Source organism: Bolinopsis microptera, chromosome 3 (assembly GCF_026151205.1).
Source record: "Bolinopsis microptera isolate Bmic1 chromosome 3, MBARI_Bmic_1.0, whole genome shotgun sequence".
Lineage (NCBI taxonomy): Eukaryota > Metazoa > Ctenophora > Tentaculata > Lobata > Bolinopsidae > Bolinopsis > Bolinopsis microptera.
In genome coordinates, this window is record NC_087074.1 from 4,854,373 (window position 1) to 4,879,595 (window position 25,223).

At 37.1% G+C, this 25,223-nt stretch overlaps 4 protein-coding genes across 5 annotated transcripts in view; 3 read left to right on the top strand and 1 right to left on the bottom strand.

Annotated features, from left to right (window-relative positions):
• The window catches only part of LOC134812866 (uncharacterized), a 912,489-nt gene that overhangs the window by 566,600 nt on the left and 320,666 nt on the right, over window positions 1–25,223 (top strand). The gene's annotated exons all lie outside the window — the stretch shown is intronic.
• Window positions 1–25,223, top strand: part of LOC134813551 (myosin heavy chain, striated muscle-like) — a 76,240-nt gene that overhangs the window by 9,885 nt on the left and 41,132 nt on the right. The gene's annotated exons all lie outside the window — the stretch shown is intronic.
• On the top strand, window positions 18,573–22,388 carry LOC134812474 (E3 ubiquitin-protein ligase TRIM56-like). 2 transcript variants are annotated; one of them, XM_063819924.1, is made up of 11 exons: window positions 18,573–18,739; window positions 18,979–19,119; window positions 19,369–19,496; window positions 19,696–19,776; window positions 20,106–20,231; window positions 20,360–20,503; window positions 20,638–20,704; window positions 20,844–21,004; window positions 21,134–21,241; window positions 21,378–21,575; window positions 21,826–22,388. In XM_063819924.1, the coding sequence occupies exons 1-11, from the start codon at window positions 18,685–18,687 to the stop codon at window positions 21,907–21,909; spliced, it is 1,293 nt and encodes a 430-aa protein (XP_063675994.1). In that variant the 5' UTR covers window positions 18,573–18,684; the 3' UTR covers window positions 21,910–22,388. The 2 variants fall into 2 exon arrangements, with proteins under 2 accessions (XP_063675994.1, XP_063675996.1); XM_063819926.1 differs by lacking the exon at window positions 21,826–22,388 and adding an exon at window positions 21,734–21,811.
• On the bottom strand, window positions 22,018–24,144 carry LOC134812580 (glutathione S-transferase 3-like). Its single transcript, XM_063820064.1, has 6 exons — window positions 24,069–24,144; window positions 23,260–23,418; window positions 22,988–23,103; window positions 22,625–22,729; window positions 22,193–22,335; window positions 22,018–22,030 (listed from the first exon to the last, which is right to left on the bottom strand). Exons 1-6 carry the CDS (start codon window positions 24,142–24,144, stop codon window positions 22,018–22,020), a joined length of 612 nt encoding a protein of 203 aa, XP_063676134.1.

Here is a 25,223-nt window from a genome sequence, read left to right on the forward strand (position 1 = left end):
GTTGCATCGCAGTAGATTGATAGTGCTGCTGGGTAGGGATTGTCATCACACAAATCACAACCTTTACATCCAGCTGCTTTACATTTTCCGTAAAAAGGATATACGAACCCGCAAGGTAGATTTGTGAGATTAGGCCCATACATGAGAATATCTTCGGTTTTGTTCCACCAATCATCATGGTAGTAGAGATTTATCTTGGTGAGGTGAATTCCATTGACTGTACTGCAGATTTCTTTTTCGATTTCTTTCCAGTCAGTTGAATCGTTGAATTTGAAAGAAATATTCTCAACAGATTTTGGTGGCACTGCCATAACCACATGCCTCGCTGATATTGTGTCATTTTCCTGATTTTCTGTCTTTGTTTCCCTTTCTTGTGTAAGAGTTAGCTTAAAGCCTTTTTCTTCTTCACTAATCATTGAAACACCAATGTTTAACTTCATTTCTACTTCCTTTTCTATACGGTTCTTTACATTTTTGACCAAGGAAGACCACCCACCCTTGAATTTGTAGAGTCTCTTCCAAATGAGGTCAAAGGTCATAAGATCTTGGAGGCAGTCCCCAACGTTGGAGTCAGGGAGAGTGTCACTTAAGAAACCTGACGTCTGCAAAATCATCCTGATACATCCGTAAGAATACCCCATCGATGTCAGGAAAGCTTCCATCGAGAACTCATTCAAAGGAGTCTCTTGCATCCCCACTTTGTTAGGAAGTAAACTCGTTCCTAACAAAGGCCCAGTACTCGGGGTTTTCATATTCTTGAAGAAGGTTAGTATCCTTTTGATCCAATATAACTTGAGCTGTATTTGGAAATTTCTTCAAAAGTTTGCGACTGTTGTGTTCCAGGACTTTATTGTAGATCTCTGTGGCGATACCATCTGCTGACATACCCCCCTCATCTCCTTCTAGATTAAATATTTCCTTCCACACTGAGGGGTTTTGCGTAACATACCATTCAGTAAAGAACCTCCCGTTAAAGTAGCAAGTGTTGCAATTGGGCACCGGATTTCTTCCTGATAGATCCTGGGGTGCCATAAAGAATGGAACAACTTGGTCTTCCATTTGAAGGTCTTTGATGAGATCTGCTACACGCGGCATGTTAGATTTGCTTTTTGGATCTGTTTTGTCCGGATAAGTGAAGCGCATGGCACCTTCTTCTATCTCGACGACATCGTTCCCTATCGGGATGATGTCGGTATCCAGCCGACCACCCCACCTGCAGGACTTCTCCAAGATGATGATATTCTTGATATCAAGCCTCTCCAGACTTTCAGGATTTTTGAGTAACTTCAAGGCGCAATAAAGTCCAGATATTCCTCCTCCAACTATTGCGAGGTCATATTCGCTGTCACGACACTGAGAACGGATATGATTTGACATATGATTATACGTTGGTATTTTTTGGGCAGTTTAAAATCAAATTCACAAATCATTTACTTCTTTACTCTTGAGGTTATTGAATGAATGGAAAAAAGTCAGTATACATATTTTGAGGATGAGACTTATAGCCTAATAGCTTAATAGCCATGTTACATATATGAGACTTGAAAATTTGCAAATGACATACTATAACTACCGCAGGATTCTATCGTCAAAAAATAAATATTCGAATATTTAGAACCACCCCCATCTATCTCTACTAAGTTTCTAGTCATTATTATGATTCGAAAGATTATTTCTGTCTGTATAATGTATGTCTGTATGTATGTCTGTATGTACGACCGCCCAAGTACAAATTAGATGAGAAATGGGAAATTGCATAGTTGACATTATAGTATTAGTAACGAGGATTGTTAGACGTACTCACGTACGTGCACGTACAAAGATTTGTGAGCGCCATTTTGATCGGTTTTGTGGTAATTACGTTGTGTTAAGTGCAAGCTACATTTCATCGGCTGTATCTTCGGTTGTGAAATGTGACGGATATTTTTTGATGCGATAAAAACTGACTACCAAAGAATACTACTAGCTTCATCCCTGTGACCACGGGCTTTCTTCAAATTCTAGTCAATATTATAATTCGAAAGATTATTTCTGTGGCTGTAGGACTATTGAGCGGAGGACTGTTGAGCGTAGGACTGTAGGTCGGTGAAGGTCGGAAGTAGGACTGTAGAGCGGTGTCAAATCGCCAGGGTAGGACTCTAGAGCGGCCGCCCACAACATGAGGACTTTAGAGCGGTACGATCCTAGAATGAGGACTGTAGAGCGGTGGACTGTTGAGCGGTGGACTGTAGGCCGGTGAAGGTCGGAAGTAGGACTGTAGAGCGGCCCTCCCTTATAGATCCCATAACATGAGGACTCTAGAGCGGTACCCTCATATAACATGAGGACTCTAGAGCGGTACCCTCCTATAACACGAGGACTCTATAGCGGTTGAAATTAGAAGATTGGACACTCAACGAAGCTAAGTTATACATTGTAACTCGTGATTGATTATGGTCAACTTTTACTTTATTAAAGAGTCATGGAGTTAATGGACATTTTCATTTACTTATTTTAAATATTTCATTACTAGTGTAACTTAATTTAAGATTATTGGTCGGTCTCAACGTCTTCCAAATGATTGAAATATTCCCCTGCTACTCAAAAATGTAAAACGTGTCTTCGGTATTTTAGTGAATTGTTCGTATCAATGTAATTTCGCTAAGCAGAGTACCGATCAAGTTCGTGCAGATCATTTAGGAATGAGGATCGCATCGTGTGACGCTTTAGCGCCTACTAAGGATATCTCATGTTCATCAATCTGGTGACGGGACTGATTCAGATCAGATCCCATCGCAGTGCGATATCTTGTTAGGATTTCGAAGGTATGGTATAAATATCACGGAGTATGAAAATGTCAAAAATTCTATACAGAGTCCTCATGTTATAGGAGGGTACCGCTCTAGAGTCCTCATGTTATAGGAGGGTACCGCTCTAGAGTCCTCATGTTAAGGGATCTATAAGGGAGGGCCGCTCTACAGTCCTACTTCCGACCTTCACCGGCCTACAGTCCACCGCTCAACAGTCCACCGCTCTACAGTCCTCTTTCTAGGATCGTACCGCTCTAAAGTCCTCATGTTGTGGGCGGCCGCTCTAGAGTCCTACCCTGGCGATTTGACACCGCTCTACAGTCCTACTTCCGACCTTCACCGACCTTCAGTCCTACGCTCAACAGTCCTCCGCTCAATAGTCCTGCTCCCTATTTCTGTCTGTCTGTCTGTATGAATGTACGACCGCCCACGTGCAAATTAGGTAAACAAATAGAAGTTGCATTATGCATAGTAACCATGGTAACAGTGTTGAACGCGCACGTGCAAGTGCCAAGATTTTTGAGCGAAATTTTGATCGGTTTTGTGGTAATTGTGTCTGCAGTGTGAGTTGCATTTTAATCAGCTGTATATTCGGCTGTGAATGATACTTTTTTATGGTATAAAAAATGGCTACCAAAGAATATACTACTAGTTTCATCCTCTACTACGGGCTTTCTAGTATATATGTATATTTTTTTCTATCATTATTACGTCATATTTGTATCGAAATTTCAACCACCATTGTATTCAGTATTGCTATATAAAAGAAATTATTAGTGGTTTAGACCGATTAGTGGTTTAGATTTTTGGGGACGCAGCCCCCATGAGTTAGGTTAAGGAGCATGGGAGATATAACTACATTTTTCAATGTTATAGTAGAGAACTACTGGTAGGATCGGTGTACAAATAAACCGCTTGATCGAGACGGACTTTAAGTTCGTCATATTTCAAGCGTTTTATTTCTTCGAAATTTTGTGTGGGTTTTTTACCCGTTTACCGTTAAGTTTTTCGAATTAGTTTTCCATAATGCCGAAAATTGGATCAGCTAATCCTCATTTTGGACATTTATATAATTACATAGACATAAAGTTAAATATTTATTTATTACTTAACTTGGAATGCTAAAAAGGAGACATTTTTTGTTTTGTTTCGAGAGAGATTTATTTTAATCACAACTATCACAATTTCCCAGAGCTTCAGTCACATTAGCAGTGGATAAGCTCGAAAAAATCAGTCATGGCGTGATATTTTCTTATCGCCTAAACGTGAATTCATGATTGCTACCTGCCAGCTAAAACACATTCTAAACGTAAACAACAGATCGGTCATCTTGCCTTTATATTAATTGATCTGTTCGCGGAATTTAAGAATTCGTGGAACTTTAGAACCTAAAGCTAAGCAGTTTTGGCTCTGAATCTGCTCGGTAATAACCAAAGATCTGTGAGTCGACATTATTTCATAATGTGAGGTACGGGAAATAAAAATAATAAATTTAAAAAAGGAATAAGAGCGGCCGCGGTCGGTCCGAATCAGCTGATATTGTTTAGATAACCGGGTTAGCAATAGCATGTTTTTAGTCTCGATCTAGCCTGGCCTGGAAACTGCCGGTATTCGTTTATCAAGAAGAGGAGAACTAGAATTGTGATCAGCCGTCTAGGAAGCATAGTAGAAGCTCTTGCGGGCATTTTCTGCTCGATACGCTAGGGACTCCAAATACACCTTTCTAAACGTTTTTTTAACCGTTGAACTTGAATCGATTAAAAGTGGTTTTGAAATGATAAGACTGAGTTTCCCCGGGTAAAATCGCAAAAAAACAATTTTGGGGCCTATTGGGGCCTAAAAATATTTGGTCATTCACTTTCAGCGATTGAGCTATAAATCGGCCCAGCGTATGGATACTGACTTATGGCCCAATGTTGTACATATCAAAGGTAAATCATATTAATCCTTAAACTTACCTTTTCTTCCATAATATTAATAGTATAGCGATTGTTTTCGTTTCTTCGTTGATTTCTTTCTATGAGCTATTGAATAAAACATCGGAATTAGAAAAATTCAATGAGGCTGTAGAATTGTTTTAAAAATTGAAACCGATTTAGCACAACTGTCACACAGAGAATAGAAGGGGGAACAAACGATCAATATAATTATAAACAATAGAATTATAATAATTAAAGCTCCATTGTAAAGTAAAAGTAAAAAAGTAAGTAAAATTTACGACATCACATCATCACACATATGACATGTCTACAAAACATCATCGCACTATGTAATGCAAATAGAGATCAGAGAGCTTACTTTGATAAAAATAGATTAGTCTCCGAGACCTGATGCTGCTTCTAAACTGACACAGTTTTATGATGCCCGAAATGAGCTGATGATTAGATGCTTGGTTAAGTGCCAAAACTATATATTTTTCGATTCGATAATAATTATTATTTCAAAGTCTTGAACCAGAATTCACTGTCAGCCACACGCAACGTTCGTTCATGTATTGCAGTATGCACGTGCGAAACATGAGTCATGATTATTTCGCTCATTAGTCATTGAGAAAAGACAATTTTACTATGTATCAAAAATTTATTACGGACAATTTATTATTCGGACTAGCTTTTGCTTTTGCAGGACAGCTAATTGACGACACATTATATTAATTCGGTACCAAAGTGCCATCTTCAGTGTTTGAAAGATATACCAGGAAATGAGGAAATGTTTTAAAAGATGCAATTTTGATATCCCTGAAATAAAGTCCCTACTCAGTCATGCAAGCTTCTCAGTTTTATAATTATATCTTGTTAATGTTATGGCCTTATGATTAATCAAAAAAGTTAATATTTTTAATCAAAAACTGGGTAGAGTTGACCGTGTTTATATTAGCTTATTAAAGTTTACTCCCTCAAAAAAATGACATGAACTTAAATTACCGTCCCTCAATGACAACGAGAATGAATGATTGAATCAGGTTGCTTACTTTTCCCATTACAATTTACTATACGGCCTGCAAAACATTATGAGCTGAGGTTTTCGTACTTGAAATGTAATACTGTGAATGTTGGCAGTGTGTTGCGACGATCATGTGATGCAGTGTGAATAACTACAAATAATAGACCGAGAATATTAACAATTGTTAACAATCAAACTTGTTTTATGTTTACATGGGTTTTAGGTTTATTATTAGACGAGTTACTCTTGTGCACTATTCCATTGTTCCATTGAATTTTTGGCAGTATCTAGATAGCCCGACCCCTGTCCGCGGACAACTGTCCACGAACACCTGTCTACCAGATCATATTACTGCATAATAACAGTATCCCCTGAATCATTGAATCAAGCAACAGGTGTTTGTGAATAGTTGATTGGTTACCAGATCATATGACCGCAAATGTTATGAAATTGACACCAACGCTGATTGAAATTCGCGTGCGATGATGTGAACCCTGCTTGATTCAGGGGATATCGTTATTATGCAGTAATATGATCTGGTAGACAGTGTTCGTGGACAGCTGTCCGCGGACAGGGGTCGGGCTATCTAGATACTGCCGAATTTTTCAACACTCATATTAGGATGAAGAGGATAATGATTAATGATAGTAGCCCCAATTTTGAAGAGGCGACATTGAAAACATACATAATGTGAGAAGGGGAGACGGGTTGTTGATCTTTAGAACTGTGTACATTTGTTAACACACGATGTTTTCAATTTAATAATCTATGAAGAACTAGCTTGGTTCCCAAAAGGGCGCAAGACTATATGTAAGTTGGCCGGGCTGTAGTTGAGTAAACCTTACTTCAGGAACTCAAACAGGATTGATCGCAGATTCAAAATAATAATAAAAGACGCTCCGCACTTTGAGTCAGTATAGACTATAATAGCTATATTATAAAATCGGCTGAGTTTAATGAATAAAATAATCGTAGCGAACGCTAAAAATAACATAAAATTATAATTTTCCAGCATCCATTGGCTGCAGTTACACTTGTGTAACAATGTGGCTGTTGGAAATTCTGAAGCAAAATAAGTGTTGAGATTTGAAAAAAGAAAATTGGCTGCGTTTAATGAATAAAATAATCAAAGCTAACGCTAAAAGTAACATAAAATTATGATTTTCCAGTACAGCTTTGCACAACTTGGAAGCTGAAGCAAGTCACGCGAAAAAAAAGCTATTCGGACTAATATAATTAGAACAATGATGTGAGCATTGATACCCGTCCAGTTTAAAGATCCTTCGGCACTTGGCATATTCGCTACAATCTTATTTATGATCTGCCCCCTGGGATTTCAAAATGCAAAACCTCGGAGTTTTGGAATGACGTCATAATATTATTGTCATCCTTTTTTTCAAATTAACAGGGCCTTGGAGTGGCGCAGTTAACTGGTACGAAACCTTACAAATTTAAGGTTATTTAAATAACATTAAACCACAGAGTCACGTCACCCAATGTGCTTCATATAATACTCTTTAAGTAGTGTTTTGATAATTTGCTGAAACAAATAACCGTTATCATAGAAAGGATGCATCATTATTTGTTATTTACAAAAATTACGCTGATAATGCTGAATTGATGCTAATCGATGCTAACTATAGTAGTTTGTTACAGGATTGATCGCAGATTCAAAAAATAATAAAAGACGCTCCGCACTTTGAGTCAGTATATTAATATTAATATTATACTTACGTACAGTCTTGAACCAGAATCAAGTCATGAGTATTTCGCTCATAAGTCATTGAGAAAAGACAATTTTATTATGTATAAAAATGTATTACGGACAATTTATTATTTGGACTAGATTTTGCTTTTGCAGGACAGCTTGACGACACATTATATTAATTCGGTACCAAAGTGCCATCTTCAGTGTTTGAAATATATGCCAGGAAATGAGGAAATGTTTTAAAAGATGCAATTTTGATATCCCTGAAATAAAGTCCCTACTCAGTCATGCAAGCTTCTCAGTTTTATAATTATATCTTGTTAATGTTATGGCCTTATGATTAATCAAAAAAGTTAATATTTTTAATCAAAAACTGGGTAGAGTTGACCGTGTTTATATTAGCTTATTAAAGTTTACTCCCTCAAAAAAATGACATGAACTTAAATTACCGTCCCTCAATGACAACGAGAATGAATGATTGAATCAGGTTGCTTACTTTTCCCATTACAATTTACTATACGGCCTGCAAAACATTATGAGCTGAGGTTTTCGTACTTGAAATGTAATACTGTGAATGTTGGCAGTGTGTTGCGACGATCATGTGATGCAGTGTGAATAACTACAAATAATAGACCGAGAATATTAACAATTATTAACAATCAAACTTGTTTTATGTTTACATAGGTATTAGGTTTATTATTAGACAAGTTACTCTTGTGCACTATTCCATTATTCCATTGAATTTTTCAACACTCTTATTAGGATAAAGAGGATAATGATTAATGATAGTTGTTATTAAAAATAGACGCGGAGAATGTTAACGCCCAACTTTGAAGAGGCGACATTGAAAACATACATAATGTGAGAAAGGGAGACGGGTTGTTTATTTTTAGAACTGTGTACATTTGTTAACACACGATGTTTTCAATTTAATAATCTATGAAGAACTATACCTATACAGAGTTTGGGATCCTTGCAGATCATACAGTCTGCACGTGGCGAGAAAAAAACCCATGTGGGCTAAAGACAAAGATCTTTACAGTTGTTCCTTTTGAAGGAATGCTAATTCTAAACATATTGTAACATTATGCTAATACAGTACACATTATTCTGAGCAGGCAACCACCCTTTTTTTAGCTGGTGACATGCGCGTTTAAAATTGGTTTCACTATACGCTTTATAAACCCCTCCGGGATAGAATAAGATTATGATAATCCCGGCTCCCGCTAAATAGATTCTGATAATCCCGCCTCCCGCTGTTAGTTTTTTCCCGCTGAATAAATAACCCCGGCACAGCTTCTATAATCCCGCCCCGCTAATTTGGCTCAACAAGCTTTGTTTTGTTTTGATATTCCATTAGAATTTCAACCGCGCACTGTCACGTGTTTTGATGACGTGTATCACGTGACTAACTACTACGACGCGCATTGGTAAAAAATGTCACGTGACCTATGGCTTAACGTAAGAACTATAAATACACTTGATCTACGTATCGGTCTATAAATTGCAGGCGCTGGCAAAACTCCAGCACACTGCTTACATTACTTAAACTCTTACATTAATTGGACCAGTTCCAGAACTTGTCTCGACGGTTACATTTGATTTTGTCCGGTTTATTTTGTCGTGTTTGATATAAGCCATGTATTATAGTCGTCTACTTTGATGAACTTCATGACACGATATCATTATTAGCTCCACCTTTTATCGCTTGCCAGGCTTAACAGTAACTCGACGCCCCTTATCGATATTCATATTCATTCAAAATCAACGTTCTGACTGAGGAATAATGTTTAGATATAACGCCAATTTCAAATGTCATAGTACCTTAGTTGTATTTATTTCAATTTGGTAGTCCCCAATTCCATTTCATATTTTCCATACTGATCTCATATCGCTAGAATTAAGATGTAAGAGTAAAATGACAATGTCAAATTTGTTGGTCCTAGCACTAACCCGGAGGGGTTTATAACACATAACACCGGCACGCTTAAGTTATATTAAAATAACCCCTCGTGCTAAAGCACGTCGGGGTTATTTTCATAATAATCCCTCGTGCTTCGCACTCGAAATTATTATAAATTTTTCCCGCGCGTCGCGGGAAAAATTGAAATATAATCCCTGCGCATGCCGGGGTTATGTGTGTTATAGACCCCGTCACCTTTTGAGCTAGAAGGATGGGGACTTCACACAGCCCTAGCCAATCGATTCCTACGTGGCACATAACAAACATAACTTTAAATTAAGTACCTGATTTTCCTCCAAGGACACAAAACTGAGCAAAAAGTTTCAATCTTTAAAAAACGTAATCTTCGGAGGTAGCTAGGCCTTAAGGCCTAGAGTGTGCTGTGTTACTGTTACAGTTCAGGTCTTCATTTTAGCTGCATGGATAGTGGATACTGGTCACTGGATAGCCACATTTATTTTCTACAAGATGCACACTTTAAAATATCACGGGTGTGATTGTCGTGCCTACAAATAGTGACGAGTGTTTTTGAATTTTCAAAATGCGCGTAGTTACCTGATCATGGTTACCTGCTGTTCGCGTTCAGGGGTGAAGATACAGGTTCTTCTTTAACGAATCATTTCTAAGGGTAGAACTAGTCTGTGATAATTTTTCATAAATAAAAATCATTAATCAATAATCGTTGACATCGCTAATATCGCTATATAATTGGTTTGACGTATTTAAACGGATTAAACGGATTAAACGTTAATTGGTCAAGAGAAGCTCTAACACTCCTGGCTTGACGTATAGAAAATAACATTCTGAAAAAAACTGTTTTTATTTACTAAATGCAATAGTATAGCTTGTTCATATTTGGTTAATGATACGAAGTTGGGTTTTGAGAAATTGATATCATAACAATATTTTAGCAAAATTTACATAGTTTATTACATGCTATCAGTGCTCTATTCAGCAAAAAAGATGTTTTTAATCAGCAAAAAAATATCAAACGCAAGAATATAAAAAACTAATAGTAGTACAAATAACCATAATTATTTGATTTGCTCTAAAAAGTGAAACTTTTTCGTTTTGTTTTGTAATTATTATTTTTTAAGATATGAAAAAATAACGATAAAAGACTATCAAAACTCAGCGATCGAAAAGTTGCAGGTCTTAATGGCATGCGTAAAAGTATCTAAAAACTTTATTTGAAATATCCGTAATTAATATTTTAGCTATAAGAGCTGTTTGTCGATTTAGGGTTTTGTTGACGTGCACTAAGGAACACTGCTAAAAATTAAAAACAAATACAGACCATTTCTTATTTGTCATTTATGTTCTTACTTTCTTTGTCAATGTCCTTGTACATTGCACCCACTAGCTGTACTGCACTTCATCTGGAGTGCTCTTTTCCCATTCTTTTTGAGAGTAGGTTTGACAGTATTTTCGAAAGATTTCATGAATTGTTCGTCATCTTTATCGCAGTCACATGTTGCCGTTCGGAGAAACTGCAAATTTCCGGAGTAGACACAAGACGGGTAGTCTTTAGGAAATTTTGTTTGGGAAAACATGTAGTTTCTTTCGTTGAGTGCTAAAGCTAGTCCAGATAGAAGATGGTCATGGATATGACAATGAAAGAACCATACGCCAGGGTTATCAGATTGGATCCTCAAAGCAACTGCTCCACCAGGAGGCAAGATAACAGTATCCTTTAGGACGCCTCGTTTTTCCCTTTTCATCAGTTCATCTATTGGCTGCGACAAATCTGTGTTTAGATCAAGTAATGGACATAATTCCCTGTCACAATTTTTAACTTTTCTTAAAGCGATATCAAGAACTTCGTAATGATGTCCATGCAGATGCATTGGGTGGTTCATAAAGGACCTGTTTCTAATCACAATGGTGACGGATTTATTGTGTTGTAAGTCTAATATATTCATATTAGTATTTGGATTTTTGTCGTTTTCCGTTGATCTCTTGATAACTGCTTTTTTTGGGATAAGATTTTGTGTATATGTCTTGTTATCAATGGACAAAAAGAAATAGCCTATAATGTCGACCGTGTGATATTCATATTCATCCGATAATTTCCATTTTATTTTGGGTTCAAGTTCTGTGACAGGATGGCATTTGTAATCCTCTGGAGGTTTGTAAAATTTACAATTGAGGATACTCCACGCTTTTATCATGAATGCTTTCATGTCTTTGTTAGGGGGGACACCTGTGCTGAAAGGAATTGAATCATCTCTCCTTATTCGCAGGACACTCGCCATTCCTTTCTTCTGGTTCTTTGAAGGAGTCATTGCCCTTATCCACGTCACATCTGTGTCAGTATCAATGTTGAAAGTGATATTAACATCATATCTCTCCGCAATCCCGATCTGCAACACTTCAGTTTTATAAGGCTTCACTGGGTACCCATCAGTAGCAACCACCGTCAAATTGTATCCGTCGATACTAAAGAAGTAGGGATTTTTAAATCCACCATTGATGATTCGAAATGTGTGTTCGCCATTCTTCACTTTGAATTCCGGGTCATGCTCGCCGTTCAAGACACCGCCTGCCCATCCTGGTGTGGTAATCGAATTGCCTTCTATACTGTCCTCGTCTGGTGACATGTCATGAAAGTCCCAACCATTATAGTTTGGATAAAGGTCAACGTAAAAAAGAATAGTTTCAGTTCCAAACTGGTATTCAGATGTAGGTATGCGATACGGTGCATGTTCGTCATGGACGATAAGTGGCCCGCGGATGAAGTCTTGACCGGAAGCTTCCACTTCATTCCCATGTGTGTGATACCAATAGGTACCGGGCTGTTCGTTCACCTTCCAATCGTACAGGAACGAGTTTCCAGGGGATATGGCACACTGCGTAAGACCTACCACTCCATCAAAAACTTGAGCGTTTTTCATGTTAAATCCGTGCCAGTGAACGGATAATTGAGCGCCTACGATTCCGTTAGTTGCTCTGACTTTAAGTTGGTCACCGTTTCTTACGTGAATAGCTGGCCCTTTTATGTTTCCATTGATCGTGTTTACTGTGTAGGTTCGGTTACCGATCTTCTCAGTAATCTGCTTGGTATGAAAGACCCATTGGTTATTCACAAGAGGTTGGATCAGAGTAGGGTTTGGCCCAGTAGGTTTTTCATCTTCTGCGATGACGTTTATCAGCCTTGCCCTTAGTGATACAACAACCAAGCCGATGGCAAGGATTATAACAATAATGGCATTTAAAACGACTAACATTCGCTTTACTGTGCACATTGCACGGTTATCGATGGAATTAGATGAAGGAGCCATAACGGCAACATTGGGAGGGTTTTCTTGTTTTGACGCCATGTCATCCAGCTCGATCGACATGATGCAATGACCTAAGGTAGAGTTAATTAAGATAATTTCATTGAAACGAAGTTATGATATTTTTCCATGTATGTAACGACTAACTTTAACATTTCTCGATGCAAAACCTTTTAGTTTTGGATTATGTCTTGATCATTCTTCAAGTTCATAAATGTGAAATAATCTATAAATCCAGCAAATCCCGGGAAAACAAGCTAGCAGTAGCTGTAATTTCTACATGTAAAGTAGCTTACTGACTACTGAGAGGGGGCTTAAATTTAAAATTACATGCATTTAAATACACGAAAGAAACCTTGCCGGCTCGGGTCAATCCCCAAAAGTAAAAGAAATAGCAACAGTTTTTTTGCAACGTTTTTGCTCGACCGCCATGGTACGCCCATAGTACGCGGCTATTCACTTGTAAAAACAAGCGCGTCACGTAGTACGCGTAGATACATGGGTTATAGGTGAAGTAAACTGCATACTTCCGTTTCAGTTAAAGATTATGTTATCTAATCAATTCGTAATGTAACTGATAGACTACAAGACTGCTATCAACTGCAGTGTTTAGTTTAAGTTAAACTAGTTCGGGACGGGATGTATTATAATAGCAGTTTGATGGTGGAAAAAAACCATTTACACCAGTTATTGTCACCACAGTGATTGTAATGAAGGCTTGAGATTCCATGTAACATGATTCAGTGAGATAACAAAAATAAGTTTTAAATCCAACACTGACTGCATTTTTAATCTGCGATCTTATTAAGCTAACCTAGGTTGTTGGTTCACCATTGCATGGGTGAACCAACAATAGGTTAGCTTGATAAGATCGCAGGTTAAAAATGGCATTGTAACTATAAAAACCCCTTCAACTCTTCAAGGAATGTTGTAAGTTTTTAACGATTCTCTTCCTTCCTAGGTTGTGAGATTCAGCGGCTGGCAACGTTTGTGAAACTAACACGCTGCACGGCTACAATAGGAGATATCAGATATGGACACGTTCATTTGAGTTTGAGGATATTGGTAAACAAAAATAATAGCGTTTTTGACGATAGTGGCTTAATTTTGACATATATTAACCTAGCACGTTCAGAAGTTCTGAACGTTAGCCACGTAACCCATACTCCCATATGCACCGCTCAGAAAGAAAATCTATTGTTGTTAGGCACTATAATGTTTCAAATGTCACATTTTGTGTGACTTAGTTAACTGCATTTGTCTAATTATCATTCCTTGGTCTGAAATATAGTAAATTAGGTCAATCTAACAATTATGATACAACATTGGTTAATGGGCACGGATCGAACGGTTACAAGGCAATATTTAGGTAACTTTGTCACACTCATGATACCATACCTCTATTCTACTGTGAGGTGTCCTAAAAACCCTTTCAACTCATTATTTGATGGTTGCTCTACCAATCATAGCCCTAAAATATGTTGTTTTGAATAGTTAGCTAATACAGGCACTTGGTTATTGGGAAATGAGGTTAATTCTGTCACAATATATGAAATTTAAAATTTTGGGCGAATTATTTATATCTGATTTTGGTTTGAAAGGCGGGAAAATTGTATATGATGACAATGTAGTTGATGCAAGTTAAGATCAGTTGATGTTTACATTGTCACAAAAAATTATACGAAATCGTAAATAGATTAAAAACAATGATTATAGAATGAAATAGTCTCTAATAATAACTCTTATAATAACTGATGTGACAAAGTAAACATGTCTTGCCCCTATTTTGAAGATCTATATTCTATACCTCTATTAGAATATTGTCCAGAACATCAGAGCTTAAGTTTAACAATTTTAGGTTAAATTTGTCAAAGTCACTAAAAATGTGACAAAATTAACTTTTCATGCCCCAAAAATTTCAAGATAGTGTGTAAAAATTAGCATAGGCTGCTTTATTACCTATGTAAATCAATCCAAACTACAAAAAAATATATGTTAATGTGATGAAGATTACCTAACTCTTATAATAACTGATGTGACAAAGTAAACATGTCTTGCCCCTATTTTGAAGATCTATAACTCTATTAGAATTCAATATTCTTTCAGAAACGATTGGAAGAATATTGTCCAGAACATAAGAGCTCAATTTGAAAAATTTAGATTAATTTGTCAAAGACATTGAAAATGTGACAAAATTAACTTTTTCTGCCCCAACAGTATCAAGATAGTGTGTTAAAATTGGCATAGGATTTATTACAGGTATATTAAAGTATTAATCGATCCAAACTACGAAAAATATCTTTTAATGTGATGACGATTACCTAACTCTTATAATAACTGATGTGACAAAGTAAACATGTCTTGCCCCTATTTTGAAGAACTATACCTCTATTAGAATACTATGTAACCTTATCATCAAAAAAAATTTGATAAACTAGTTATTTTGCCAGCAAGGAGCTAACAGAGTTATAATAATTTTTTGTGACGAAATTCCCCTTTTTTTTGACCATGTAGCGGTAGTTTAATTGTGACACTGTTAACATATTACCACCTGATAATGATTTATGTGACTGGTGCATGGTACTAGCAGTGTTGTTTGATCCATAGTACGTATAATATAAGGGGTTTAAGCTGGTATATCATTATTTGTTCAATTTCACACATGTTCAGATATCATCAAGATTATGTGACAAAATAAGCTTGGTTGTGCCTTCTGTGTTTTAATTCCTTACGACTATATGATATAATAACAATTCCCAGCACTTCCAGGCCATCAAATAAACTTACTCTACTCAGCATTGCTTATCAGGGTGCCCTAAACATTCATCACATATTTTCTTTAATGTGTGACAGAGTAAACCTGAATGCACCATATAACGAAAAAAGTCGTCAAATATGTAGGTAATGGTCATATGTACCCATCCAATCAACTGGACACTCAAAAATTTGGTCAAAAACGGCAGCAAGGGGTCCATATTTACTCCGTCACATGTTTATAGTGTGACAATGTAACCATTTCCGTGCCGGCCGTATTTAAGCGATATCTTATCACCTGATTAAGATATCGTTATTTGAAAAAGTTAGCCTAGAGGATGAGACGATTATCCTAACCATCAAGGGTTTAAGTAATTCAATAGTGTGACAAAGTCAACTACACTGTGCCTTTTAATAGGGTCACTTATATTTACCAATATCCTCAAACTCAAATGAACGTGTCCATATACCTTTTGGAAGATTTGTCGATAAATTTTCCTCGAGGATTTAAATCAAGCAATGCAAAGTGCAATTATGGCAAGACTTGGGCACAACATTCATGCCAGAGTTGAAACCCCAAGGAATCATGGAAACGGCTCACGGCAATATATTTAACATCATAAAGGGGTATTGGGTGGCAATCTTGGAAAATGAAACTTAAAAATCTGGTTCAAGAAATGATTATGAATTATAACAATATTTCGAAATTTTAACAAAACTCGATTGTGCCAATTTTTACCCCAATTTGCCAAATATAACAATATAAAATAGCAGCGACACATTATGATTATGTCAGCGACTGTGAACATTACTGTTCAGAAAACCTCTATATCCTTCAACCAACTCAGTAATCACTTCGAGATGGTGTAGTTGGTGTTGTACACACTGCACTGATAATGATATAATGATATCATGTTGAACGTGTAATGTAAATATAATGTGGATATATGCGAATATATATCCTTAAACCAACTCAGTAATATATGGATAAACCGCAGATCAGAATCTATAAAGCGGCAGTTTTGTCAATATTGCTTTATAGCTTTATGGTAGTGAGGTATGGCACACAACCAAATTAAGCAGCTACATCACTTTGAGGTGTTCCATCAGCATTGCTCGAGGAGAGTACTTAGGATAAGATGGCTCGACCGAGTTAGAAAAACTAAAGTGCTTGACCACGTGCGAGGTTAAATAAAATAGAGACTACATAGAAGCAAACCGCCTGAGCTGGTTTGGCCATGTCACCAGTTAAATATTTGTTCCAAATATTAGACCGTCGACGAGTCCAACTCGGCGCAGGTCTTGGTAGGTTATAAACCTACAAACCAGTGCCCGACACCAGGCTTTTTAGATACCTCATTTATTGGACCTCTGCGCATGGAAGAAGATCCAGTAATCAACCGTAAAAGAATTGGTTGAAATGTTTGCTGGAAGACGCTGCATCGTTCTCAGGAAACACAGACACAGATATCGAGTTCGACAGATAGTGTGTTTGCTGGTGACCGCGCGAGCACTAAAAAGAAATGATACGACACAAACGGGAGTTCATTGTTGCAGCCTGAAGGCTACTCTATAATGATTGAGGAGACCTATTAGGTCACCTAATCAAGTTCAAGTAAGGCATGTGATATATTTCATAGAATATGAAAATTCGAAAGCTTGCACTTTTGTTTATTTGTCTTAGTCTTACAGTTACTCTTACAGTCTTACCACTGGGCAATCAATGACCAGCAGATAATTATAGCCTCATGAAATAGAGTCTTATATGTGTAACGGGAGCACTTTACAATGCAAAACCTTCTAGTTTTGGATTATGTAATAATTCATTATTATTATATTGTAATAATTTATTTTTCAGACTTCATCTGGATCGACCTAGGCAGGCAGGCAGGTAGGCAATCATTTATAAACCCAGCAAATTATAATAAAGCCCCCTATCCGTTTATTTTGTTGCCAGATTGCCGATCGGGTGAAAATACAATTACCGTCACAGTGGCATATTCGGAAATAAACGTACCTGCATTCTTGAGATAATGGTGAAATAGTGACAATTATAAACAACTTATTGACTTTTATTTTTTTTGAGTTTTAAGACTACAGCCACACCTCTTTACCGAAGGAAGCATTTTATGGAGCTTATGAAGTACTGAAATTATACTACCGCATGGAAGGAAGCATGCAGTGGAGGAGGAATGCCATAAGTTCTTAACGATTCCTTCTAGCTCGAAATTGTAGGAACAGATTTTTTATTGAAATCTTTCAAATCAGTCAATTACATACAAGTTTACACAATGAATTAGTTAAATATAATATTGTCCTCTAAGCATGGATTGTCAAAGTTGAAGTTGTATCGGACAAAATGTATGTAACCAAAGGACCTGAGGGTCACCAAAACACAGATATTGAGTGCAAATGCAGCTCCTGCACAAGCATGGGCCCTTATAAAATTGTAATAAGTTACTTTAAACAAAATCACACACCCATTCAATCAATTCATAAAATATTGTAAAGTGAAAAATGTGGCCATCTAGTTCGTGATGCAGTGCTGTGAGATGAAATTGAGAAATACGTGAATGCAGACAGCAAGAATAGATAATCTTAAATAAACTATTTTATGGATTTGTTTCTATTGAATAGTCAAGTTCAGAGTCCGAATCCACCGGGATAATTTTCCCCCACATGTAAGTGGAAAGTTTACTTTTAAAATCAGTGATACTCTCTATCTCACGGATATCTAGAGGAATGTGATTCCACTTTGTGTGGGTCCTATAGAAGAAATTCTTGGCAAAAGCGTTGGAGCTAGCTCGAGGTGAGATAGAGCTTACAAAACATAAAGAGTCCATATGACTATTTCTGAGCCTTGAGTGGCCTTGATATTTTACGAGTATTAAAATTTTACACCACGATATCAACTTTACCTGCATTAAAACGTTTTTGGCTGGGTCGACTGTTTTTATTTCCTTTTGACCAGTATGAAGAAATAAAAATTGGCCAAGGAATAAATCAAGTGGTATGTGTACCTGTTCAAGTGGCACAATTTAGTTTTAATGCCGATGAGCTGAAAATCAGCGCTAACTCTTAAGCTTGATGAAGCATAAAAGTGTACAGTGCACCACGTGATAGCGTGATCAACAAGCATACTCTTCTTCGTATCTTAGATTCGGTAACAAGCAATTGTCTTGATGAGTAGCTGTTCGATTGTATGTTTGCGAGTTGTTCACTGTATTACTGATTGTCCGCTCATTAGACATGTCCGCTATGTTAGCTCACCCCTTCCCAGGATTTTTTGATGCTTCTAAACCAGGTAAGAGTATGGATTGTTAGAAACACTGACCGCCAACACGTGCCACTCCTTATATGGAAGTCACGTGACATGTTGGTATTTTCAATCAAAATCGTGTTTTTGTCCAAATTTGGGCTTTCAACACAAATGAAAAAAACACACATTTCGGATGATACAGTAATGACTATTCAAGTGACTGATCAGTGTCTACATAATACTATAGTAGTGAAAATTGCATTAAAAGAACACCTTGACCACAGATCCACGTCCGACTGAGACGAAGTTGAAGGATGAGTATTTGACTTGTGAAGTGTGCAAACACACCTTCGATTTCAGTAAATATGCTCCTCACCAGCTTCCTTGTGGAGACACTGCCTGCCTCGACTGCCTCAGACAGTTTGGTGAGCGAATAACTCTTTTATACTTGGGTACTGTGAACTTAACATGGGTTATTGTAAGTTATTAGTTATTGGTAAAGCGAACTGTACTTAGCGTAAAGTTTAGAGTCGGCGATTTTCCACTCACAACAGTTCGTCGGCATGTATTTAGGCGACAAATCAAAGGATTAATATAGATAAAAATGGTTTTTGTTACTGAATGACCATTGATCAACCAATATCGGGATATGATTCGAAACCTTCCGATTTCAGCTGGTAGGAAAGGCAGGGCGGAGGAGATGCACTGTCCGGTATGTGACCGTCTGACAGTTGTGCCGGGGGGTCACGTGTGTTGCTTCACACCTAATGCTGGTACTCTCAAGATACTGGAGGTTTTCAAGGTAATACGTCACTCAAATTACGTCACTCAAATTACGTCACTCAAATTACGTCATTCAAATTAGCTTAAAAATGTAGTGTAGACGTGTTAATTAAAAAAATAATAGTCTTTCCTGAGAGAATTAAGCAGTTGAGCTATTTAAAACACATTGTTTAATAAGCATTAAGCATCTTGCTAAATAAAGGGTGTTCATTGTTCAGCTGGTGGAAGCATACAAAAAGGACTTTGTGCCGTGCATAGGATGTGACGAGAAGGGGGAAGCTCGCTGTTTGGAGTGTCAGGTTAGTCAAACTCTCTCCACTGATCATCGCATGTTTAATCGGACTTTTATTTTGGCTGCTCTATGTTTGTTATTTCAAGTTTGTAATTTGCTAGCCTCGCTGATTGGAAAATTAAAAAACGCATGAATATTGAATAATTGTAGAAACGAATATATCACATGATACTGTTAATGTGCTAAACATTATTAAAATACAACATATTATTAACGACATGATTTAATACAACCCATCATTAATGACAGATTTATGAATAATACAATTTCTGTCCATTCTTATAAACAAAACAAATCAGTCCAATATTTTAAGAAAATAACCGTACAACTTGACAGGAAAATTACTGTGACGAGCACGCTAATTTCCACTCGATAGTGGCTGCAACTAAGCATCACACTGTTGTAAAGTTCATGGATATACTAGCGGAACCTCAGAAGATTCTCCGCGCAAATGGAGCTCAGGTTTAAATGTTCTTAAAATAATCTTCAGCGACTGATTATAGAAATTTATTGAAAAACTATGCAAAACTCGTCGCTAATTAAGATTAGTGAAAATATAATTATATGATTAAATGAAAATTTGCACCCAGTTTTGTAGTAAGCACCACAACTCTGCTCTGGAGGCAGTGTGTACCACGTGCAATGCTCTGTGCTGTCTCGTCTGCGCTATCACCGATCACAAGGGACACAGTGTCAAGGAAATTGGAGACACTATGAACAATATCCACGAAAAGGTATGAATAAATTGACTGTTACTTAATTAGTTAATCAGTTGATTTGTTAATTACCTTATTGCTACAGCGAGATTATCAACAATATCGCTGGGAATAATTCAACATGATAATTTAATATAACGGGAATATTTCAGATGAGGCCAATAATGAAAAAAGTGGAACAAAATACTTACAACATTAAACAAAACTTGAAAATAGGAGGCAAGTTATTTCTTTCTTTTAATGATCTTTTTTTGAAATTACCTTTAAAATGTGCGAATTTTAGCAGTGATAATAATGTTTATGATTTTCATATTATTTGTAAGGCGAATATTCGTTTCACTCCTAACCACTGTTACAGAGGACGTGGATAAAGAAATGAACATCATGTTCCAGAGATGCAAGAGAAATCTGAACATCTCCTTTATGGGAGTTGTGAGGGGCTCGAGGGACCGACAGAACGAACTGTTCGCCGACGTGGACAAGGTGCTGAATGAGAATGTTAAACTTCTAGAGCAACAGGTAATAAGGATATTTTGTGGGTTTGGATGCAAATCTTGATACAACTGCACCGATTGAAAATACACTGCTTCCTCATTTCTGTTAACCTTGTTTGTTTAAAATTGACTTAATCGTTTGGAAAATATGCAGGTTCACGACATTGAGGATGAGATAAACTTTACAATAAGGGGTTCCGATATGATAACAGATATATTCGAGGAATACTCCCCAGCCCAGATGGCCGGTATTGGTGGTCTGGTATGGAACATTTCTTATTCCTTTGTTAATGTATCTATTGCGCAATTGTGACATTTTGCAGTCAGACTGCAGTCAGACGGATTAAAATTGGTAGACATTTGTAAATATTTTTCACTAAATAATTTACTTAACTTAGGTTCAAAAACTGATAGACGAAATTCAAACGATTCCAGAAGATTTGCCGATCGAACCATTAACTACTAAGCGTGTCACGTTCGAGTCAAAAGCAGAGAAACAATTTTATGCAGCTGGAAAAAACTTCGGCAATCTGAAGATTTCAGAAATCAAGATGTCACTGATGCCAAAGGATCCGAAAGAAATCGATTTTGAATCAGTAAGTTTGACTTAAGTAATTCCCATAAAGTTTATAATCAACACTCAAATTGAAGAATGAACAAGTACTAACCTAACGATGACAGTTAGTATTAAAGGGGTGATCCTTTAACAATCAATTAAACTTTAAACAAACATGAAACAATGTAATTACCCCAGGATGAGGAGGAGGACCTGCTCCCTATTAACAATGTAATTACCCCAGGATGAGGAGGAGGACCTGCTCCCTATTAACAATGTAATAACCCCAGGATGAGGAGGAGGACCTGCTCCCTATTGACAACTCTGAGCTCACAAAGATAGTCAAGGAACAAATGGCTGCCGTTGCCACGTAGGCCACGCTGGTGGAATCAGTTCTCTGATAGTTACTCTTCTCCGGCTGCACTTCTGGCCAAATTAAAGATGAAGGCCTTAGTTTATTAAGCGGGACTTAAGAGACAAAACTATAGCTGACTCCTGGAAAATTGGATTGTTATTTTGAGCTATGCGGCATTTTCAATATGAAATTTATAGAGAAAATTATTTCACCACCTTATATCATTTCAGATGAGTAAATTTATAAATGCATAGCACAGTTTTCTCGACAGTTATTTCTGAGTTTTTGGTCTATAATCCAACCATCGCTTCACTCCTGGTTCTTCTATTACTCCTCTGTATTGAGCTGCTAGTTTTGGAAAGTTCGAGAGTAAGTCAGCTCTGCCGTATTCAGGGTTCTGTTTGAGTTCTAAAAAACTCATTATCACTATATCACCCCATGTCATCTGTAAATAATATGATTTAATTTATCGTCGATACTTTCAAGTTTTAGTAAAAATATCGTTTTTAGTGTTTCACAAAGTTGATTCATAAAGTAAATTAAATTGTTGGAAAATAATATAAAATAAAAAGCATCAACTCGTACGATTAAACACGAACAATTAATACAAACGTTTAGTTGGACTGTTTACCACTTGCAACACACCATGGTTAACTCGACCATGGTTACCACATGGTTACCACATGGTTACCACATGGTTACCACATGGTTACCACATGGTTAACTCGACCTACCCTGTCACCTAGGATAAAAGGTCCAGACTGGGCAGACAACATCTTCTCCAATTTAGAGAGATACACTGGAAAATAGCTCTCGTATGCCCCCTCCTTCTTCTTCGCCTAGCAATGTATAAAGGTATAAGATTATATGAGGAGACCATATTTTACTTAAGTATGGAGCGTCTGTAATGATCGCTCTGAAATTCAACAGCAAAACAGTGTTACTATAGATATAAGGGAAGTAATATCAATGTATCGAACTGTCGATCGACATTTATTTAGCCTCTGTGAGTGTGAAATCGAAAACCACGAACATGACAACCAAGAAAGTCGTTCACAAATGTCAGGCGATCACAGAATGTCAGCTGATCGTATTACCTTGATGTTTTGATCCTTTTCTTTAACGACCTCATCATATCTTGCGATCAGGTCGTAAAGCGTCTCAATGAACATGTTCACATAAAGTGTATCCTCTGCTGTTCTGCCTTTGTAGTCTGGGGGCAAGAGTAAAGTTCAAACTGTAAATTCTTGTCGTGAATGTTTGTTTACCTTCGTAATGTAATGTTTAGTATTCTGATAACTCTCTAATTACCCGGTTGAATGATGGGGAGTTTTAGTGAAAATATAACGATAAGACTCTGGTAACTTACCGGTTAAACTAGCGACGTAACGGGTAATAGCAAGACTCTGGCACACTACCCGGTTTCCATCCAATACTAAACTTGGTAAGCAACCACCTGGTGATCGTTTTAAAGCGGCGGCAAACTCGGGAGTGCCTGCTGCCAGCCTCGTGTCTTTGAATTCTATTCCTGTGAAAACAAATAGGGTTCGTGTTGAGATAAGTGTTTACTGTAAAAAATTAGGATTCTTGTAGGGTTTACTAGGTGATCCTAAGATAGCAGTCACGATTTAAAAAAGGATGTTTGGCTAATAACAATCGAGCAGTCGGAGCTGGGGGGCACTCTGTTGAAGTACCAAGTGGGGGCGAGAAAAGCTAGAAATAGTTTATTTTTCCCCAGGTTGCATGGAATATGATAAAATATGCCACAATAGATCAAGAAATTGAGCGACCATCCACGGTGACCGACAACTAAGAACTCTCAGTCCGGGCTCCCACAGGTATCACATCACATGGCCCAATCAGTGACGTATCATTTGTGATGTGATCCATATTCTAACAATCCCCCCAGCCGGGTGACTGAACCCAGTTGAACCTAATTCTCACGCAGTTAACAGGCACCCAATCAGCTTAATTGGGTGACCAATCAGCTAAAATCCCAAAACAACAACTGAACCCAGGTCATATCATAACTGCACCGAAATCGGAAATACGACAAATTCAGTTGTCCGGTAGTTGTCTGGATAGGGTTCACATGACAGTTTAGTAAGTAGAAAAGCGGCCGCATTTCTTGTTATACCTCGACACGATATCAAGACAGTCCCTATACTGATTGCTTACCGGAGAGGTTAAATAATATCCTTATGGGTTCTGCGTACCCCCGACTGTTGTAATACACTAGTTCGTAACTTGACATCCCAATCTGCTGAATTTACTTATAACTTATTGTATTCAATTGCTTGTGTGTAAAGATTGTGAATTAATCTTTTAATGAAGTAGCAAAATGAGGATATCATGTACAAGTAGTGCCTTATACAGAGCTATTAATTATCAATTAATCGCAGGTTAATAGCAAATATAAAATATTTTCATGTGTCCAATATACATAATGAAAAACCAGTTGTTAAACGTAACTTTTACAACCAGTTGTTAAACGTAACTTTAGAAAAAGGTAATAATTCAGGGATGGTCACTTTTATCGTCTTCAAAGGTCTGGAAGAAAACATCCATACTAAGAGGGCTGAATACTTCTAGCTTTCTAGGTCTGAAATGTTGCTCAAAATGCATGCATCCAGAATAGTAAATTTAGGGCAGAAATGGCAGTTCCATTTCGTAAATGTGACGAAATAAGGGTGCAGATAAACAGTACTCACACTGTTATGTTCGTTGGACCATTGAATGAATAGTATGATTTACAACATGGTTGTTACATACAATTTTTGAAACCACAGAAGTTTGTCTTACTTACATATTATACTCACTATTATAGGAGCAGCAAATTTTGCAGCAGCTCGGTAACAATGGTATCATTTCACTTAAACATTTACGTACCTAGTGGTTTCAGTTTCAAGGGTCAGCCTAACCATCATTATTATTTCTGCTCCTGGAATCTGAATTCAGAAAACATGGGATAATCAAGACTCTGACTAAAAGTCAAAGTGCCCTCTTCTCCTCATGCGCATTTAATGAGAAGGAACGATTTATTATTATTGTGTGGAAATACCTTTAATAATGTATTCTTAACCTTTTCAGATAACAAACCTGTTTAGTCGTTGACTACTGATGCTATAAAGATTAACTATTGGCCTATTTTTACTTAACAGACTTAAAAGACTGCAGAATTCTCGGAAAAACATTTTAAATACCTATTTCATGCTGCAGAATTTACAGAAATCTAATGTTTAGTAAGCCATTTCCCTGATAACATAACCTCTCCAAGGTGCTCATTTAGAAGCTCCCTTTTCCACCAGGAGACTCATTTCAAGCTACCACAAA

Coding starts and splice junctions, on each gene's coding strand:
- LOC134812474 (XM_063819924.1), top strand. CDS start 18,685: ATGTCCGCTATGTTAGCTCACCCCTTCCCAGGATTTTTTGATGCTTCT. Junction 20,232..20,359: donor TCCGCGCAAATGGAGCTCAG/GTTTAAATGTTC, acceptor ATTTGCACCCAG/TTTTGTAGTAAGCACCACAA. Junction 21,005..21,133: donor TTAAACTTCTAGAGCAACAG/GTAATAAGGATA, acceptor GAAAATATGCAG/GTTCACGACATTGAGGATGA.
- LOC134812580 (XM_063820064.1), bottom strand. CDS start 24,144: ATGTCAAGTTACGAACTAGTGTATTACAACAGTCGGGGGTACGCAGAA. Junction 22,730..22,987: donor AAAAGGATCAAAACATCAAG/GTAATACGATCA, acceptor ATACATTGCTAG/GCGAAGAAGAAGGAGGGGGC. Junction 22,336..22,624: donor CTTTTATCCTAGGTGACAGG/GTAGGTCGAGTT, acceptor TATTATTTACAG/ATGACATGGGGTGATATAGT.